Source organism: Phaethon lepturus, unplaced genomic scaffold (genome assembly GCF_000687285.1).
Source record: "Phaethon lepturus isolate BGI_N335 unplaced genomic scaffold, ASM68728v1 scaffold4886, whole genome shotgun sequence".
Taxonomy (NCBI): domain Eukaryota; kingdom Metazoa; phylum Chordata; class Aves; order Phaethontiformes; family Phaethontidae; genus Phaethon; species Phaethon lepturus.
In genome coordinates, this window is record NW_010548162.1 from 31,251 (window position 1) to 53,467 (window position 22,217).

At 36.0% G+C, this 22,217-nt stretch overlaps 1 protein-coding gene across 4 annotated transcripts in view; it reads right to left on the minus strand.

Moving 5' to 3' along the window:
- SFSWAP (splicing factor, suppressor of white-apricot family) overlaps window positions 1-22,217 on the minus strand; it is a 50,969-nt gene that overhangs the window by 18,002 nt on the left and 10,750 nt on the right. For 2 of the 4 annotated variants that reach the window (XM_010289870.1, XM_010289868.1), the window contains exons 5-13: window positions 21,823-22,048; window positions 21,145-21,260; window positions 20,125-20,260; window positions 17,220-17,457; window positions 16,757-16,888; window positions 16,286-16,379; window positions 13,810-13,987; window positions 11,024-11,257; window positions 9,297-9,487 (exon numbers count right to left, since the gene is read on the minus strand). In XM_010289870.1, the coding sequence (XP_010288172.1) occupies window positions 9,297-9,487; window positions 11,024-11,257; window positions 13,810-13,987; window positions 16,286-16,379; window positions 16,757-16,888; window positions 17,220-17,457; window positions 20,125-20,260; window positions 21,145-21,260; window positions 21,823-22,048 (1,545 nt within the window). Of the gene's footprint in view, window positions 1-9,285; window positions 9,488-11,023; window positions 11,258-13,809; window positions 13,988-16,285; window positions 16,380-16,756; window positions 16,889-17,219; window positions 17,458-20,124; window positions 20,261-21,144; window positions 21,261-21,822; window positions 22,049-22,217 lie in introns of all 4 variants that reach the window. The other 2 variants (XM_010289871.1, XM_010289869.1) reach the window with 1 other exon arrangement.

Sequence of the window (22,217 nt, forward strand, 5' to 3'; positions counted from 1 at the left end):
GGGGGGGCGAGGGTCTGTGTGGAAATCAAAGCAAGCACAGATACTTGGAGATTATATTAAACTTTTCCAAAAGGCAGAAATACTCTGTTTTACCGACCAAGCATCACAAATCTGCAAGCTAGCAGAACACAGTTTTGGAAAGCATGACAACAAACTGGTTACCTGATGAATTTCATTATGCATCTCAAAGGATGAGAGATCTAAATTTTTTGAGAGCTCTTCTTAGAAATTGCACTGCAAACATTCAAATAGCACTCACTGAATCTCACTTCTTTGTCCACTTCAGGTAACTGCACACTTTTCTGGCCCTTATTAAACACTACAGCGTCAGACAATTTCACTGGCAGAGTTGTTCTTCAGCATTTTATTTGCATGACTGAAGCAAATCAACTAAAATAAAGCTTCCTACAGTAAACACTTGGTATAAAAAACGTTTCAGAGGTATCTTTTTGGAGAAAAAGATGATTCAACAACTCTTGTTTAGCAGGAAAGGGCTAGGAAAGAGCTCTGTATTAGGAAGAATTTATAGCTATATGAGAACAGAATAAGCACTTCAGTTCATTACAAGACATTTGCATATTTGCAGTATTCATAAGACCAGACACACTAGTTATTCTGGGGTTACACTACTTAATCAACACACAAAGCCAGCATTAGAAGTGAACCAAAAGGTGCTTATTGCAACAGAACAACACGCTAGCATTGATCCTGGTACAAACAAAATCAACTGGTAAAGAACATAATCAATAAAGTTACTAACACTTTTACAATTGGCTAGTATTTCTTCAGTTCTGAAGAGCTGAATTTTGCACTAATTTGAATCCTATGTTAGATCAAGAGTGAACAATGTCAGAACTATGAAGAGTTAATCAACAATTCTTTTACTTCATTAAAATCTGAAAATACTCCGGATTCTTTTCTACCACTGCACTTTTTTTACCACAGGTTCCCCAAACCTTATGGTGAAGCAGTCCCTGACTGAGACTTAATAACCAACTGTCTACCAGCAATGGAAGTATATGATTGCTCTGTGCATCAAAGTCAGCAGTTACTGCTTTTAGAAGAGTTTGTCAGTCCTAGCCTCAATAAACTGGCCCAAAATGATGAAATAGAAGTGATAAAAACATTTCCTGTAGAACAAATTAAATACTCAATACTCAAAGACTCAACAGTTTCATCAGGGTTTAGCTGTTGCACTGAAACATAGCTATTAACAGTACACTGACCATGATAAGTTCTTTAGAAACAGACAGAATTTTGCATTCTCAATTTTGAAGGGTCAACTGTAAAGAGATAAGTAGCTGTGAATCTGTTTGCTGTATGGATCAGTATGCCTCTGTATCTTGAGTACTTTGAAGACTAAAAGTCAAGACACAGAACATTCTTAGCTCCCTCACCTATCTTAAGATCACAGTTCCCGATATTTACCTTTTCCCCCTATTAAATACTAATTAAAGTATTTACAGTATCAGAAATTACAACTCTCACGTAGTTTTTGATAGTAGGGTTCTTGCAATGAATAAAGTTCCAAACGGACAGCAAGCTATCCATCCCCCAAATGCCACATTATTATGTGACATTTTGCTTTATGCTTTATCTGTCTTTGAAAAAGCAAGATAAGGGAAATTTACAAACACCCCCTCTTCCATGCCAAACAGAAGATGGATACTTATATTCGGGGGGGGGCGGGAAATTAAGTAAGAAAGTAATCACCCTGAAATATTCTAAAATATATTTTCTTTAAATACGTATTGGATGGTTTTCATTAAAATTATGTTCTACATTATTATTCCAAGAGGCACACAGTAATATCGTTAAGTTCATTGCTAAAGAAAGTAGGATCACCTATAGCAGTAAGCATGAAAGACGTACACCATGTACAGTTGTTGGTAATCCTGTTATGCTTGGCAAAACGTGAATAGCATCTTATTTTTAAACATGGCACACTTCTATTTCACTCTTTTCACAGAAAACAAAAATAATTGTTACATACAGGGCACAAGGGAGGACAAGCCATCTAAAGAAACAAATGATAAAACAGGGCTTCAAAATGAGGAAGATGAAAGAGCCAAAAGAAGTAAAGTTTTGCTTTGTGCTATAGAATCTTTATATTCAGAGGCAGAACGGCAGATGACATTTGGGACAAGCCATTAAAATAGAGTTACTTTCAAATCATGTGCCTGTCTGTTTTTGCAACATTATGATTTGGGGATTTCTCTCCTTGTTTAAATCAGATACTAAGGTTTATACAGGTAACAGTTTGGGTGCAGCTAACTGTCTTGCATGCATATCAAAGTACTATCACCCTTAAAGCATTTCTGACAGAGGATAAAATACGAGAGATTAGCAGAATAATCCATATTAGGAACCCATCAGACACACCATTAGTTAAATCATGCCCTATATACAAAAATCGGGCTATTACACTTGCAGATCACCTGTCACTACATCAAGTAACTTACTGAAGAAGGTAAATACACTGTGCCCTGTCTAGCCAGCCACCCCTATGGGTGGCCCCTTCTATTGCTGTCAGGTATGACCAGCACCCAGTAGATTCTGGGAGACACTTTATCAATTAAATTACTTTAACGGTCACTTATGACCAATTTCTTTGACAAAGAATGCAGGTCTGCAGGCCTTCATTAGTCAGGGGCAGCAGGGAGGGGATTTTACCTACACAAATTATGTTTACCAAAACTTTTTGCTGGAAGCAATGATTTGGAAGCTTAGATCTTCCCTCTGCAAGACTCCTATAACCTGCTACCGTTATCAACCACTTAAAAAAACATGAAGCAAGTGTTCACCAGCAAGACACTGAACCATGCCAATTTTCTTCTGTGAGGCTTGGCTGCACACGGATCACAGCTCCCTAACAGGTTCTTTTCCTTTCTCTTTTCCAACCTTTTGCTCCCAGATGCACCCAAGAACAATGCTGCTCGGATGGACAGGGTTAGGGACAATCAAGAGTTTTGCACTGGCACATTTGCAGACAAACAACATTTTAACCCCTGAAAAAAAATGGCAAAAATTTTATACTATACCAAGGGTACGGTAGCAAGGCCTGCTACCAAAGAGTGACACATACTCAGAATTCAATTCGTGCCAAAAGCCAGCATATTTGCTTTATTAAGCTGGGGGGGAAGAAAGAAAGGAAAGTAAAACCAACCAAACCAAATGAAAACAAACACACTATGTGGCCTCTCCCAATTTCTAATCTACTTAATTCAGGTTTTGGTAAATATATATATATATGGAAATGTGCACAGCTAGTCTTTATTCTACCAATATAAAAATATATATAAATAGAAATGTCCTCTTAATTTTTAAAATTCAAATGAATTTTAGTAATTTTCGAATAACATTTGCATTTCAGATTATGAAACCCCTTACTTTACGTAAAAATGAAAAAGTATTTCAATGCAGCACTCCAGATAACCTGGCGTACTCCACCTCTGCATATCTAGAAGAACTGCAGTTGTTAAAACTACATGTTGTTTGCTGTTGTAGGACAAAGAACCCACAATTGTTGCAGAACGATGGCAACTTCTCTTTACTGCCACTACCTGACAGGTGTGCCAGTTGGCCTGATTTTCTTGTTACGGAAGTGTCTATGTGAATTATACATGTAAACAGAAGAAGTGAGATGCCACCCACTTTCTGTTTATCCATGTCCTGAAAGAGGGCAAAGACTTTGCTAGCTACAATGCTACTAGAAGCTGATCAGTTTTGGAAACTGAGCTAAGCTACATGTTTTCCAAGTACTGGTTTGAGAAAATATTACGCAGAACTGTTGTAATGTATGCAAGAATGGTGAGGAGACATTTGTGAAAAGCTGTGCTGCTTCACTGCTCAAGCTCATTTTCTAGCCTTTTGTTCCTCTTGCTCGATTTCACTTTAAGGAAAAACAGGAAACCATATAAAAGAAATAAAGCAGTTAAGGAAAAAGTAGACCTGACTATTTGTAAGATTCAGCTGAAGCCAAAAAAGTAAAAGCACTATGTTCCGTATCAACTGTCCTTCACATGCAGTCAGTAGAGTCAATTTTGTTCAAAGGTATAATGTATTCTCAGTACCAGCATTCCTTGAAAGAAATGCTAGGTATCAGGAGAATCTGACAAGAGGTCAAAAAAAGCTTTGCTCATTTAACGCATTTCTATACAGTGTGATAAGCAGGTTTTCAGCACAAATGTACACTGTGTATACACATGAATAGCATTACTAGTTTTTATACAGTTATTAGGCAGGGGCACTCTCATGGGAATTATACATCTCCCATGGACATTCTCAACTCCTCTACATGCTTTATACATCTTAGTCATTACTCCATTTTTTGAGACACATTTTAAGCTACAAAAAACATTCCACTGCATTAACTCTATGACCACTGCATATCAGTCTTTGTTTGCTGGACTCCTCATTGCATGCTCCTTCCCCCAAAACAGGGGATGAAATACATTAAGGGACATTTTTGGTGGACTTAAATATTTAATTTTTTTCTTTGTTTTCTTCTTTCATTGACCAAACTACAAAATTAATTTTACATAACCCTCTCGACTTTTTTATATACATATTTTTTTTTTAAATTACAGCCACTGTAGTTACGTCTTGTTACTTCTACAATCAGTGTTTTTAAATACATCTTTTTGTTTATGAAACATGGCTGAAAAAGCTTAGAAAACCCCTGTGCTGCATATTTATTTATAAACAGATTTAGACATCATGATGCAGCTTACTGGATTCTCAGTCTATATACAACAAAGGTTAACAAATGACCAATATGATTTCACTTATCTTTTTCCAATAAAATTTCTTGAATCAAATGGGCTGTTATGAATAGGCAAAGCAGGCAAGTAGAGCAAAAGGCAGATTATCATTGGAACAAATGTAGATGGAAGCTTTTTCAAAAACAGCAAATGGAAAGACAACAGCTTGAAAAACATTCACATTTCAAAATAAACTTTTATATGCAAAAATCTATATGCATATATCTATATAAACATATATAAGCATGTCAATTAGCAAATTACACTTGGGGGGAATCTTACTTCCAAAGACATGATGGCATTTTAGACTTTTCATTAATACAGTACTAGCATTCCCAATACAAGAGTCAATTTTAGTTCAAAAAACAAGGTCACATTAGTAACATTTAAATATATATCTGAAATTCTAAATAAACCCTTTTACAAAGAAAGCATCTCCAAACCCTCTCAATTAGTAAGAAGCAGAGAAACCGGTTACTTTAAAATTCTTAAATACACTGGATTTTTTTTGTGTGAGAAAAAGAAATGCCTTCTCTGAAACTGTACATACGTGGGAGAACAAAAAAGAAGTTTTTAGCAAATCAGTTTACTGAGAAGTGGGACTAGGGTGTGGTTTTTGTTGAAAAGTTCACTTGCTTTTTAGCAAGTTCTGCTTAGAACATCAGAAAGTTCAGATGTGAGTAAGGACACTCATCTGCTCTTCTGAAAAAGTCAGCTGTTGCTGAAGAGTTACTCGTTATTTCAGGCATTCTCTTAAAGAAAAATATCAAAAGAACCTTAGCTTAGAAATATCTATGTCCTTGACAAATCCCCTTGAGAAGGAGAACAGAACTGCAAGTCTGGGGAGTTTAGCATTGTCAATGTCTCTTTGCATTCACTCTTCAAGATGTAACTGGAAAAAAGTTGTGCCTGTCAGGTATATCTGTTAGCAGTAGCAAAGAGAATGCCAAACAAGATCTCTCCTGGGATGTGACCACACTCAATTCACATAGCTGCTACTGAAATGGATCACCTAAACTGCAGGTATGTCTCTTTCAATTGCCTGTTCTCTTGCAAGTGTTTTGAGGTGTAATCCATGATTTATTTGGAAAAAATCAAAAACCAGGCAATGAATTACTCATTAGGTACTGGAAATCTTTCTGTGGGAAAGGAAAAGGTGGAAAGCCATGTCATTCATTCTTGTAATCAGTCTGTCACAATCAGTATCTGAAATTTTCTATCAGTATCCAGAGATGAAGTTTTGCTTGATAAGTGCAATCAAAAGTGATTTACTGGCTTTTGTGGAAGCAATATAATTCCAGAACCAGGAAACTGAGGTTCTACTTCCCAACAATATTTGTATTTGCAATGTGCATGGAACATCTGACTGCAACATATACAGACAAACACACAAATTTCAAACTGGCTTGTGAAGAGTCCTGCAACAATACCCCAAGCTGCATAAATTTCCGGTCCTATTCAGGTTAAGTTCCAAGAACTACATGGTCTACACCAAATCCCATTCCTACCTTTTCCCCACAGCTGTTTACAGCTATCGCAGTGAACACATCAGTCTAAGGTGACTGTTGAAAATGAATTTTGACTGTTTTTCTTCCATTAAGAAAAGAGATCGTCTGGACTTGTTGGAGGTGTCCGTACAGGTGCTGGGAACACAGACTCCCCTGCCTTCTAGCAAGCATGCATCAGATCACGCTGCATTGGCAAGTACTTACATTGAAGTGATACTTAGGCTGAATAAAAATGAGTTTGACACTCCTGGAAGTAAAATTATCACTTCTGTCCTGGTTTCAGCTGGGCTGGAGTTAATTTTCTTCACAGAAGCTAGTGTGAGGCTATGTTTTGGATTTGGGATGAGAAAATGTTGATAATGTGCTGATGTTTTGAGTTGTTGCCAAGTAGTCAAGGACAGTCCAGCTTCTCGTGCTGGCCTGCTAGCAAGAAGGCTGGGGAACATGGGAAGCTGGGCGGGGACACAGCCAGGACAGCTGGCCCAGGCTGGCCAAAGAGACATTCCATACCATAGGACATCATGCTTGGTATATAAAGCTGGGGCGAAGAAGGAGGAAGAGGTGGAAGGACGTTTGGAGTGATGGCATCTGTCTTCCCAAGAAACCATCACGCGTGATGGAGCCCTGCTTCCCTGGAGATGGCTGAACACCTGCATGCCCATGGGGAGTGGTAAATGAACTCCTTGTTTTGCTTGGCTTGTGTGCGTGGCTTTTGCTTTACCTATTAAACTGTCCTTATCTCAAACCATGAGTTTTCTCACTTCTCACTTCTACTCTTCTGATTCTCTCCCCTGTCCCACCATGGGGGAGTCAGCAAGTGTGGGGCTTAGCTGCCGGCTGGGGCTAACACACGACATTTCTTAAGCTAGGACAAGCACCATACTAGCAGAAAGAGAGAGTAGTTCCGTGAAAAAGCTGGAACAAGGCGTAAAGAAAAAAAGAAAGAATAGAAACTAAGTAGGAAAATAGCCTATTCTCATCTGTGCATGAAGTTAAGCAAATCGGAACTTAAATGCAAAATATACAATGTAAGTGGGGAAGTGACTCTCTGATTGAGAACATAGCTCTGCTGCCAAAACCTGCAAATGGAGAGAAAACTTCAGGACAATGCTATCATGCATGGACAAATCAATACTTGAAGGATTTTCCTATATAATAAATTCAAATCCCTCATTTAGAGTTTTGAAATTGTAGTTATTTTATTGAAATCAGAAAGCGTTTATGTGAAACACATTACTTCTTAGCTATTTTAAACAGCATTTTCCAATTATTAGTAGGGAAAAAAGCAAAAGTGTGGCTTTGATCAGTAATGAAATATAAAACCAAAATCTAAAAACCTGTATTTAAGTTTCATTACTGAGGTCTTTTGGCCCAAGATTCCTCTTTAACCTTGCCCACTCAAAAATTCTAAGTCTTATAAGACTGGCTTCTAGAGGCTCTACCCAAGAAGATATTTTTATTATAACTATTCATGAACAGACTGACTAGTAATAGTTCTGTTTGCTGCAGAATATAATGCAAACTAACTGATGAGCAGTTTCTTCTGTATGATAAATCCTCTTTTTCCTCTTTGTGATAAATTCTAGTAGTCCAGCGTATGGCTATGAGAAATCAACTTTTAATTTCCTTTGGAAACAATAGTCCAAACAGACAAATAGCAAGGGAACTTATTAGCAATTTTATTGTGTTCCTAAAACCTAATAGTAGAGTCCTCATCAATATCCAGATTACTCTTAGATTTGGCCTAAGAGTGCAATATCATGATGACCTACTTTAAAACAGCTTCTGAAAGCCCTCAAACTGGTATTACCCTAGTATTACCTATTGTGGTTGACTATCCAAACAATGAAAATGAGTGCAAATGGACAAGAGAATTACAAGGTAGAAGGCCGGAAAGCAGTCTGTCTCTGACACATGACTATTTCCTAGTAGTTTTCTAGAAAGAAGCAGAGGGTTTGAATTTCTAACACAACTATGAAAAATTGTCTTTGAAAGAAGTGCAGGAAAAAACTGAATTGCTACAATCTGAACTCAAAACTGATTGGCTACAAAGACACTTGCTTCTACTCTCCAAATAAGAGATTCTGGTGAACAAACCCAATAGATGGGTCATTTCATGATCAAGTAGGCATAGACAGTACGCAGTTCTCTGGAAGACAGCTAGCAGAATAATTAGCTCCCTCAATTATTTAACTGAGATGTTTGTTTTAACTCTTCATTGACTATGCCCAGTGAATAACATGCCTACGTGTATTTGTTTGAATTTTATGCCACTGTCTGTAAATTTAGCTTTATTTTAAAAATCATATCCCTATAATAAAATAAAATCTTTTATAACTCCTATACTAAACTTGGGCCTGAAAGACAGAATAATATCCTAGCATTCTAAGCATTTAAGGAGTTTACATGAAATACTCAATTAAACCAAAGATGATGAAAAGCAACCATTATATAGCCTAGTTTTCTCCCACTGATATATTTATTTTCTTGCGTATGGATGTCCCAGATAGAAACCTTAAATCACATAGATTGTGATTACTATCATCACTAACTATGCCTCTCAGCTTCATGCCAGTCAAATTAATAAAAATCAAACAACAAAACCCAGCATAATAGGTGCAAAATAAATCTTAAAGTAAGCTCAGTTGCCCGTGAATTGTTTCTGAAATCAAAATACACATTAAATATGTAAACATCACAACAGATATCCAAATACTCCTGAAAGGTAAGCATTCTAATTCATAGACCACTACTAGAGTTAAATTTGCAAGTTCATTTTCCATTCTGTAACTGGCTAACTGAGCTCTGAATTATGCATCATATTTCTCTACCAGTTCTTTAATGACAGATGAAAGACATATGTAAGACAACTGAAAAAGATTAACAGTGTTTAAAATTCAAATTTCTCCTCATTTAGAAAAGCTTCGATCTCTTCAGTCAACTTCATAACATACTGTGAGATTCACGCTCTACAGGCAAGTTTTCTGCTAACTTTATGGTAAAGAGAAATCTACTTCCTGCTTACCTCGTTACTGAAAGAATTCTCTTCAATTTTCTCAGTTTCTGCCTCTGTCAGAGGGTTTTTCAGGGTCTGCAAGAACAGTGCAGCTTTCCTTTTGCGCTCTGCTTGCAGCTGCTTTTCTTTTGATTCTTTGGAGGCCTGTGCAAGCTTCTCTCTTGCTGCAGCTGCTAATCTATCCTCTAGTTTCTGCTTTGCTAAGACAGACAATTAAGCATAGAGTTTAGAGTGAGTCACACTTGGGGAACTTAAGTTTCCTTGAAACAAACACACACACCCCCAACACAACCAACCATACAGCCCCTCTAACCATTCGCAATCCTTTCTAATACATCCGTTCAAAGATATAAGAATGTATCAGCATGAAATTACGAAATTCCAAGCATCTTAAATCATAGATATGTAATTTGCTTGATGAAAAACAGTACAGGTGAGCTAAAAATTTTTAAGCCTGAAGAAAATGACATGAAATTAAATCCTGAAAATTCAGGGTACTTGTCCTTTTCTATTTACAAAAGCTACCTAAAATGTAGCACTGTAAATACAGGAGCTTTTTCTTGTACTTGTTAAAGTGATGCAAACTCTCCACCTTGCTCTTCCTACAGATCTGATCTTCACCCTTCATTTTCCAGCCCTATTAACATACATCTTAAAATGCTTACACAAGGGCTGCTCCAGAAATTTTCAGAAACTGTTCCACCATTGTTACAACCAACAATTATTGTTATGTGATTCCAGAAAGAGAATAAGCCAATTTATTTAACTGTGTTCCTAATGGGTATTTTGTCTAACCTTTTTCATCTTACACTTCCACTTTTGTGTTCTGTGCATGTACAAGGTGAGTTTTTTGTTCGATTGCATAGTTTTTCCACTACACAACTTTTTCCAAACATGTTTTACACTTCATTTCTATTATCATACAAATATTTCATATTTGCTTTAGATACGTATCAGCATAGCATACTTTGTGCTACTAAAGTTTACAAAGGAACTGCTACTTAGGAGCCAAAAAACCATTTTGAAAACGGAAAATTAAATTCCTGTGGCATACTTATAGTTGTAAGAGAAATATTAAGTTTTTAAGCTAGTAAACACTGACAGCATCTCCACTTTATTAAACACTCTCTGTTGTGAAAAAGCCTTGGGGAGGAATGGAGACAATCTGATCCCTTTAGAAGATCATTTCATTCAAATTCAGACAGCAAACCCTTCTGCCCTTACATACCATAAACACAGTAACAGGAAAAACCCATACAAAGACTTAATAATGGCAAGGCATTATATGAGTGACAAAACATCAACAAGGTGATATTAGTCTGTATGGGAGTGCTATATAACTGAAAAAGAGCTTGAAGCATTTCATCGTTCTCTGAAGAAAATGAGAAATGGACATGCCTTTTTCTGGGCTCTGTTAACGCAATCTGGAAACTACAAGTTTAGTGTTTTACTCAGAGGTTGTAATGGAAAAACAAAATAAAATTCAGAAAGATCATGCATTAGGGCAAAGTACTCAACTCCAGTGTGTTACAAGTTTGATTTTAGCTGAGCAGCCAATAAAGATTTCAGTAACAATAAGCAGAAAACTGTGGGAAAAGAAAAAAATTCTGATTCCTGTTAACATGATATAGTGAAGATTCGAAATACCTAAAATGCCATACTTATTCACATGACAGTTTTGTAGTTTGCCTGAAGGACTCAATCTTTCATTTTGTTTTCAGTGTAATATGGGATACCTTGTTTAGCTTCCAATTCCTCCTGTGTAAGTTGAGGTTTTTTCTCTTCAGCAACAGTACAAGGAGTGGTAACAGCTGGAGTATGGTTTGAAGTGCTATTAGCATTCTCTTGGCCTTCCTTGCCCTCTTCTTCCTCCTCATCACTGTCATCATCTAATTTAACACGGTTTTTCTCCAAAGGAAGAAGGTCATTTTCTTTGGCCTTGATTGCAAAGCTTATTGGAGCAAATGATGCTGTGAATGAATGGGTAAGATTTTACACTTCATTAGACCACAGTAGAAAGCAGGTTGAATTTCTTGACTTTATCCATTATTCATGCAGACTACACCACAAAAACAAGAAACTTGTATCATCCTCGGTTTATGCTTATTATTTTGGGGAAAAGGACAACACAATCTTTTTTTTTCTTTTTTTTTTTAACCAAATGTTGGAAACTTCATTTGCCCTGTAAAGATCTCTCTCAAAGGCTTTTTCTAATATTCAGTAGCAGCAGGGAAAAAGGAATGGTACCCTATGGCATGGTACCCTAAACCATCTCAGGAATTACGCTTCCTGATACGAGATAAATAATTTCCTATCCTGTCCCAAATAAATTTTAGTTTCACTACTACTTCTTTTCCCAAATGAACAATCTAATCTTACAGACTTAAGATGAAAACGCTCTGTGCTCAGGTTCCTATCTGACACACTACAGTATGATATGGTCCCTTATGTTTCCTTCACACTAAATTGATGGTATGCACAACAGCAGCATTTGGCATACTCACAAAACAGTATCTAAAGACTTATTTCCATTCATATGAAAATTAATTACTTCGGAGAGTTAACAGCACTGCATTACAGGAGATGTAAACGCAAAAGCTAAGTACTTTTCACCAACTGTCTTAGCTAGTCTTCCTGTAGCCAGATTGGTGGTCAGCTAGTCCTTTCAAGCAGACCCTACTACTCCAACACAAAAAGACAGCACAACACGCGCATGCCAGCACGCTGAAAGTAAAAAGAATGCCTGTAAAAACCATGGAATACCACAATAAAAAGGAAATTGTGGATCATTTCAAGCTAGGTAATTGATCTTCAAAAAATACTAAATATAGTTCTATATTAGCTATGCTTAAGTCTGAACTAATCCTTTTGACTCTCAGAACTTTCCTTGGTATGTTTTTTGAGAACCATTTTCTGAAAAAAATAGAGAATTAATCTCTAAACCATTTATCCAAAATGCAACTTCTAAGAATAAAGAATGGAATAAGAAATAAGGAATTTCTCACACATCTCAAACAAAGCAACCTACTACCATATGGTCTGCTGCAATATTTATCTTTCTCACAATGCCTTTTGCATATATATCCTAGAAAATTTTAATCAGGGAAATTTAAACACAATAATTAAATTACATAGCAAGGTTTATAAAATATAAGCTTTGCATCTTGTAATTGAGGAGTAAGGAAATAGGCTCAGAAATAAAGAACTCAAGAATTCCAAAGAATACATATTATAATAGTGATTTTCCAGCTTTTTCATATGACAAAACAAATCCTAAAATGGGATTTTACTCCCTCAGAGGCAGAAGAAAAATCTAGTGCGGAGGTTAGGTTTGTCTTGCAGCCAAGTACTGTATTTAGGTTACAAGAAAGTGGGATTTGCACCATATTAGAAGAAATGAAAGTTAAGTTTATAGGAATAGGTTTGTCATGAAATGACTCGCTGGTTACATTCCACCTACATTTGAGCAGATTGTTATTAAAGCACAGGTTCCAGTTTGCCATTTATTAATAACACAGTAAGAATAACTAACAATAATTTTCTGTTGTATGTTACATACTCTTAATAGGCCATCTTTGAAGACAGGGAATATTGCTCCTTCCCTGGGGAAGCTACTCAACCTGCCCAGAGAAGAAACTGCAGAGTATGGCCAGCCAGAAAACCATGGCAAGGAGCTTGGAGCTTGCAGCCCGTGGAAGGAAAGAAGTTGCAGTGAGGAGCAGGAAGAGAGAAGAACTCCAAGGGACCACAGGGAGTAGATAAACTTATCAGCAATTAAGAAAGCCACTGAAATAGCAGGAAGACAATACCCATCCATGGGAACACAGGTCAAAAGTGTTTTTCCTGTTTTGTTTTTTTGGGGTTTTTTTCAGTGGCTTTCAGTTCTATTTAAAAGATTTAAGTTTCTAGTTTTTACTGAAAAGAAGGAATTTTAAGAGATCTTTGCCCGATAGGCTAGGAAATCAGTTCCCAGGTACAAATAATTGCTTCTCCAACTCAGGACACTAATAGTGTGTTGGCTGACTTTGACTGGCTTCCAAGAGATCCTCCCATTTTGTCCCTCTGCTGCTATGACTGCAAGAGGAAAAACATTCCACTTAGACATGAAAAGGGTCTTTTTTTCCAGCATGACTAACATCCAACACAGGAAGACTGAGCAACTGAGTAATAAGCCTAGCGTACTTCCTCCATATGTATGGTTTCAAATAAGACTACTGCTTTTATTCAGAAGGAATAATTTATTTTTTGCACAGAGCTTTTTTGCATGAAGCCTTCAACCTTGCACAAAGCTAAAATAAAAAAAATTATTCTGTCAGACCATAAATACCTAATAGTCTGATAAGAAAGAAATATGAAAGCAATCAAATTACTTATTTCTGTCCTTTTTGATGCTTCTATGAAACTATTTTCCACGTGATGAAATTCTTTTCCCTACTTTCCCCTTGCCTCTCCCCCCACCTTTTTTTTTCCTGAAGTATATGCTAACAAATATTTTCATGCCCAACAAATCATGCTAACATACCTTTCACCAATTTACCATCACTGACAGTTTTAGAAGGAGGAACATCCTTTTTAGTTCCTGGAACTCCCTTAGCACTTGGCTCAGATGCATCTTCAGGTGCATGTTCATCTGCAAATTGAGTCTCACTTGGTGTATCACTGACAGTATCTGCTGGAACATCTTCAGATGAAGATACTCCCTTTTCAAAAGAAATGTGCAAGCTTACTACCTGGATAGTTCATGAAAGAATTCACGCAGTGTCTGTGGAGCTGCAATTTTGCCAGCCATTTCAAAAATCACATTATCAGCTAATCACAAACAACTAATTTTACATCAATAAGCACTCATGACCAAAAGTCTGCTGCTTCTAAATAACGCACTGCTTCATATAAACCCACAGGCTGCAAAAACTACAGACTTACAATGTGTTGTTATTTACCGTAAAGAAAATGTTCTTCAGCTAGTACACTTTTGCCAACAATTGTTTTAAAAATTATGTTTGTAAAATCAGACCCTAAAAGCATACACTTTTTTTGCAAAGTATATTCTTTTAGGTCTTGATCTCCAGGGTCGAGGACAAAATCCAGTAAATTTAATTCACAGTGACAGAATGAAAGCTTATGACAGTTTTTCCTAGTGTACAATTGCATGATACCTTCTTTACAAAATAAAGTTTTACAGGGATCAACACAGGTTAACATGCTTGATTTGTTACAAGATTTTGCTGAAGAACATTGGGCCTACCGATGTTTTTTGTGGCATTAAATTGATACAGTGCTGAGATTTTCAAAAGAGTAAAGAATTACTGGTTCTGCTATGACATGACTGAATCATTCAAGACAACCTCTAAACTCACAGTATAAAAATCTCAAGATGGGTATTGTAGAACATTAAAAATATTTATATGGTGAGACAGGAGATGACATTAAGTAATGTAACATTTAAATGAGCCTCTCTCAATAAATAGTTTGGTTGCTTTCCATTGGCTGCTGTTAAGTATACTTAATGTTGAAATACCAGATATTGTGGAGACCCTTTCCTTGCTCCCTGCAGCCATTCCCTGACCAACAGAACTAATTTCTGAAAATCCTTGAAGGGGAAAAACATAAGGAAATCAAGGATTTCACCCAGTATTTACTGGAGCCAGTACTACAATTTCTTATTAACTTTAACGGCCAAAAGGAGAGCAATCAATTGCATTAGTTGCCTATATATATATTACTAAAGCATAAAGATAATATTGAAATCATTATTCTAAAAAATTAAAGAGAATGGCAATATCTACAAAACCATGCAGTAGGAAAATATGCATTGCTACACATGACCTCAAGGGACTTAAACCAGTTTCTGCTTGCTTCATAGCTGTACTCATTTGAAAAGGAATCCTTTATTATTACACTTTGGTTAGTATACAATTTCCCCCAAAATAAATGTTAACAAGTCCTTATTAATTATGTAAGTATTATGAATTCAACCCACTGGTTTGCAACTAAGAAATTCTAGAACAGTCAGCATTGTGGTACACAACAATTTTGCATGTAATTTATCAACTGAATAAGATCATATTTACCACACATTATCTTTAAAAACAGTGTTTTCAAAACATTTTTCACTATTAAAACAAAATATTAGACACAAGCGTTTCAAACAGCAACTAGTATTGAATTTCTTCATTTTCCACAAAGCAATTTTGAGGAGTTTACCCAACAGGCCTACCTTCTTCAGTTTAAGGCTCCCCAATCTAAGCCTTGAGATGACAAATGACATAGGGCCTAAAAAAAAAATAGCTCTTTCCCATGAAAAGTTAACATCAGATAATGTATTTCTGATACTATTTGCAATTTTCTTTTCAGTAAGAGAACAATCTAATGAGATTAACTAACATGAGAATAGTTAAAAACAAGGATGCCAAGTCTGGGTATCATCTTCTAATAACACGGACTAGAAGAAGCAAAGCAAGTAGGAAACTGATGTGAGATTTTGAAGCTCCAATATCGTTTTAGTCAATCATGACAGGACTCTTTTACAAAACCTCCCTCAGAAAAAAGCATGTCAGAAAAGTAGTCTAGCTACTGCGCTGTTCTACAAAGAAACATGAGGTATACGAGAAGGTACGGTTATTAAAAAGCTATACCTAACCTTCCTGACAACAGAACACTAATCCCAAACCTACAAAGCTGTAAACCTCCACAAAGCGTATATTCCCTTGTACAGAAAACCAAAAGATTTTCGGGTTGCCATTTTATATTACAACCACACTGAGTGGCTACTTATAATAAAAAGCAAGAACTAAATATCATAGCATCTCACGTATCCTTATTTAAATGCTATACAAAATTAAAAAGCAACCAGCAACGAAAAAGCATTCACATCCTTTGCTGAACAACTTCTCTGTAATTCAGTGTTCCGTTTATAAAATGTCTCATGGTAACCCAACAGAGTCCTTTCCTCACTTACATTGCATTTTTAATATATGTATATACAAACACATATGTACCTGACAGTTGTCACTGCTCTCTTTTTGAAGGAAGAACTGTTTTTTAAATTCATAATAAGCATTATACTGGTGCCATGGTTGCAGAAACTCAAATCTGTTAAAAGAGAACTGAATATGTGAAAATGCACATGAACATAGTAAATGCCAACAATCCTTTGCCATCTAATTTCCTCTAGAAAATGGAACACTATTTATGTTTGGAAGCACTGTAACTTATGGCTAAACTTCCAGAGGATACACGTTCAGACCAAGCTTTCTAGAGATGTTTGTTAGGTTGGTTGTTTTGAGGATTTGGGCAACAATGCATTGGAATTACCTTTAAGTAGATCTCTGAATTTCAATTTAAAAAATAAAAATAGGTTTAAAAAAATATGGTACTTCTCTTCTTGAGACCCATATGTCCTGGTAATATATTTTAAAATATATTTTTAAAACTTTTAAAATAGAAGTTAAAATAATGTTTTCTCTTACCTGAGATCATTCTTGGCACGAACACTGGTTTCAAATTTTATGCCATTCCTCGCAACATACTCAGCTAGCTTATCAATAACAGGTTGAATATCTGGGGGTGGAGGTATAATGGCAACCACTGGAGCAATTGTGCTGAAAACATCAAGAGTACATGTTTTTATAAACAGAACATAAATATCTTTCAGACTCTTGTTTTAACAAGAAAAACATTGCATAGGGGTTTGCTCTCTGGGTTTATTATGCAGTTAAAATAACTTGATTTTCCATCACGCAAAAAATTCATAGTAGCTGAGTAACAATAACCACATACAACATCAAAGACGAAAGTGGAGGTAATCAAAGCTGTATAAACACTGGCAAATATTACTGAGAAGTCAGCAATAACAGAACCCTTACTAAATACTTCATACTGAAGTGCAAGAAAGAGACCCCTCCAACCAGCAACCAAATCTGCATGTCGTACCTTGTAGATGTTGTGGTAGAAGTCAACGCGCTGCTGCTATCAGTTGTGTCTGGGGGAGGTGGAGGTGTAGTACCAGGGGGTGGAGGTACTGTTGCTACCCCTGTAGTGCTTGATACAGTCACCCCTGCAGGCAACGCATTGTAGTAGGTGGCAACATCTATTCCTGGAGGTGGAGGCGCGAGGCAGTAAGTTCCATCAGGTAGCATATAGTAACTATAATACATGGCTGCCACAGTTGCTATAAAAAGACACATTTAAGAACAATGTTCTAATTAGAATAAAAATACCCAATAAAAAACACATTATTGCATCAGTACAAACACTGAGAATTCAGAGTCACACAAATGAGAAATGGTATCTAATGTCTTGGGTAAAAACAAAACAAAACAAAATACACCAAAGAAAAAAAACTAATGCTCATATTAACACACTCACAATGAATAAGAAATGTGTAGATTAAAGGACAGAATCAGAACATACTAAAGGTCAGCTGGAAACTAAATGGTATGAATAGGTATGAATAAAGAAATGAACCAGAGAAGGCCTATTAAAAAATGACCTAATATAAAATCCTTCTTCCTAATCTAATTCACCTCTGGCAGTTTAACTCAGTTAAAACCATGTATGCATTAAGAAAGAAACGTGCATATATATTCAAAACTAACATTGAGAAATTAAACCACCAATATCACTAGATATATTAAACCACTATATCATTATATACAGACACGCATCTACTTTCTGAAACCTCAAAAAGTAGACAGGTTTTGCAATTTAACACCAACACAATGAACAGTCAATTTGAGCAAGTTTTCTGCACTAGAGGCTTCTCCGATTCTAAATATTTATTTCTTGATAGTGCAAAGGCTTATGGCCTTCTTTCTTTAAGGAAAATATTTTATAATGCTTTTATTAGCCTAACACTTTTAAATGGCAGTTACTTCTTATAAATCTAAAGATTTTCTGCAGAACGACATATAAACAGAAAGTACTCAGGTAAAATATTTCAAAGGATTTACAGTAAGAGTTTACATTTCTGGATGCAAAGTTTAATCAACGCATTAAACCATAATGAATTATCCTCTTAAAAGTTTCATAAACATTCATAAACATAAACATTGCCATATGTGTGGTAATATTTACTTTCTTCAAAGAATGTTATCTACAAGGAGAGCAGAATGAAGTTTTAAAGGCAGGGAGAGTTGCAAATTGTAACTTGTATTGGTACTAAATTGTAATGTCCCTGTTCCTATCAGCTACGTTCAGATTCAAGCCTGACATGAAGTAATCAGAAAACTGACGAGCATTATTCTACAGAGATACTTATTCTGATTTTAGTCTTTCTTGAAGTAACCAGTAATTTTCAATTTCTCCACAGAAATCTTATGTCAGTTTTATTAAGATTCTCTTACAGTACAGTTTTAAATAAAAATTACTTCCATGCATATTTCTCTCCATATATTACACTCTGAAAACATATTTTGGAGGGGTTCTGAACCTACAATGCATCAAAATCAACTCAGGTCATTATGGTGATACTCATTTGCAACGACTTTACTGAAATACCAAGAACTCCACCACCACCACCACGAAGTAACACTACTCATTACCTACAAATTTATAATACCATGAAAGCCTACTGTAGTGAAGGCTGCAATATAAATTTTCTTATATCTCAGTAGTACCAAATGGTGAGTCCCACAAAGGAAAGGGTAAGTTTCAATTCTATATTTAAGGAATCAAGAATTTTCAGAATTCTGAAATCTGGAAAGAATTAGAGGCACATAAACCCAATTAAATTTGACTTCATGTTTTTGAGTATCAGAATTTACAAAATTTGCAGGAGCTTTACACAAGGCCTGCATTAAGCAGCTTCAAAGATAATGGAAACCAGACACATCCAGAGAAGTTAAGATAATGTTACTAAAAATCTCATTGCAAAGTTGTTTCTTAAAAGTGGACAGTATTGACATTTATCTGAAATGGTTCAAGAAAAATCTAAGATTAAAGTTTTAATAATAATCTGGACATAGGATGAAGTCTTGGTATTTTAATATCAGGCATGGAAAAAGCAGTTGAGCACAGAATTTAAATGTATCATTGCTTTTGTTGTTCTTCTGAGAAAAAAATAAAATAGAGTATTTACTCCTTTATTAAAGAATGCCCTCTGTAGCCATGGAACTTAGAAGTTAGTACTCCCTCTCAGACATTGTAACAAGAAACATGATCTAAAAAGATCAATTTTTAACTTTGAATCTTACATATTCCTGAATTTTATTTTCTACATACAATGTTGCAACAGTGCACAGAATAAAAGGTAAAATAATGAAAAATTATAGCAATTGACTGTATAATAACTTATTTACCATAAAACTAATTCCAACCTTAAAACAGAATATTATAATAAAACATGGTTTTATCACTTCACTGGGATCCTTCAGTTTACAGGGTTTTACCTTTGCAGATTTTTCTTAGTGTTAGACACTGCAGTAAAACTCTGCAAAGTAGATTTACCATCTGCATTTTGCTTAACATAGTAAGCTTTTTTCAATGGGAACCTCATTAATTACTTTGTAGGACAGTGAAAGCATTCATTAGGCTTCATTAATAGAAATTGATGGAAGGTGTCAAAAAACATTAAGGGTATTGTGCTAACCATACTCACAGACTGGAGACTTGGCCTCCTGCCTGCCCACACCCTCCACCCCATTTCAGTTTTTCCTAAGCAGCTAACAATTCGACAGATACTCAGTGGAAGAATGCACCTTCAAAGATTCACGAGATTGAAAAAGAATAAATATCAGTTACAAATGATCAAGTATGAAGCTAACTAATTTTCTTCCCACCAGCATCCACATACAATTCATCAAGACACACCCCAGCTGCCTAATCACAATGCACTTACAATCAGAAGAATATTCTGTTTGTGACGTTTGTACAGCTGCTCCATCTGTTGACTGGGGTGTAGATGAGTTATTATCTGATTGCGCTTTGCGCACCAGTGCTGCAAGTGGATGATCAGGGTCTACTACCTTCAAAGGCTGAAAAAATTTTAAGAATAGAAAAAAAAAGATTAAAATTTGAAACACATACTTAAAGCATAATAGCAACAACCGAATTTGGAAAGCAAATTTATCTAAGTTAATAGACATCAATAATATTGTCCAAACACTGAAGTTACTGTTTTTGTAGCTCTCACATCAGAATCAACTTCTTTTTTGAAAATTAGTGGAAAACAAAACAAAAAATACTTGAATTTTATGTGAACAGAAATCCATGATGTGGAAAAAAAAAAAAAGAAAAGAAAAAAGCGGGTATTATTCTCACTCGTTTATTGCCAAGGTGGGATAAGACACAGAACCTGACTTGTGTAAATACCAGACAGCACCACTGCCATTCCTCTGAAAGCCTCAAATGTGTACAACCATCTGTCATTCCCATTATTCCATCACTGATCAAACTCAGCAAATGAAAATAAGTAACACACAGAGCAAAATTTACATTTAATTAGTACATTCTGCTGAAATAGTATTCGCTGAAACTATTACTTCACGTCAACATTTTATCTACTAAAATCTAAAAAGAAAACATTCTCTCTCAATTTATATACAGAAGGCATTAAATATCTTAATCTTTTCAGCTTCAATACAGGTTCCATGGGATAAACCCTTGCGTGATGCCCTCAATACCAGATGGCATAAAGAAAAGAAATATAATTCCTTACAAATCGAAAAATAACAATTTATGTACTAGAGAAAAGGTAACTTGAAAGTTTACCAAAACAGACTTAAATTACTAAAACACAGTCTGGGGTGGGGGGGGGAAATCTCTTAACAAAAGATCTTAATACCTGCATATTAGAATTTTTGTGCCTATGAATCAGATGTTTTACAAGATAGAAAGTAATTTTAATAGGGTCAAGTACCTTCATGAGCTCTTCAAGCCTACTGCATTTTTTAGATGCAAAGAGACTTGGATGCAGATAATTTCCATCATCATCATCGTCATCATCGTCTTCTTCCTCAGATTTGACTCTCGAGTCTAAATAAAAGCAATGTCTAAATTTTATTTGGGTTTGCTATGGATTTGTATTGGGAGAGAAAGACGGTACAGGACAAGCATGCGTTCTTCAGAAACTACCAGTTTCATAAATCCGCTCATTCACAAAAACATATATCCAAGAATATATTGCTAGCCATCCATAAAACAGTCCCAGTCTTCCCTAGCTGCCCATTCATTTCGTTTTGCAAGATCCTCTCCTCCCATCAGAACAACTATTTTTGCCACTGCACACCAAACTGAAGATGGGAACAAATCTAAGTGCACAGACCAACTTCCTGTTGGACTAGAGCTACACAAGTGTTTCTAAAAGCTCCAAGATTATAGCAGGTCTTGTATCTGAAAGTTTCCCAAAACAATCTTTTCTTTCAAAAATCTCCTCCAATTTAAGCAAAATTTTGAATCATCACATGAATCTCAGCTGCAGGATAACAGCACTGCCACTGCAACACATCAAAAAGATGTGCCTGTTTAACCAAAAAAGACCAGTGGATGTTTCAAGATTCACATCCTGAAGCCACCCATTTGACAAGCAACAACTTACGTTTTTTCTCGTCGGCTTTATTTTCAGAAGGAGCAGCATATCGTCCCTCTTTCATAGCCTTCTGAATGAATTTGTAGTAGGGATTGAGGTAGTGATCAAATCGCAAGAAGTCAAACTGGGAGTTGCGTGCTTGCTTGGCTTTTAGCATAATCTCAAACTGTGCTCCCTGCTTGCAGACAAAGTTTGCAGTTCGTTCTATAATCGCATGCATTTTTGCTGTTGGTGGCTGTGGGAGTAAAATAACATGTATTTGTATTTTCAGAAGCAGCTTGTAAAGTGTGTTAGAACTCCAGAGGGAATTAGAAAGAGCAGTAGTTCCCTGCCCCTCTTTTCAGCTTTTCCTAGCAACTCAGCTTCATAATCACTTTCAGCTAGTGAAAGCATATCAGCACTAA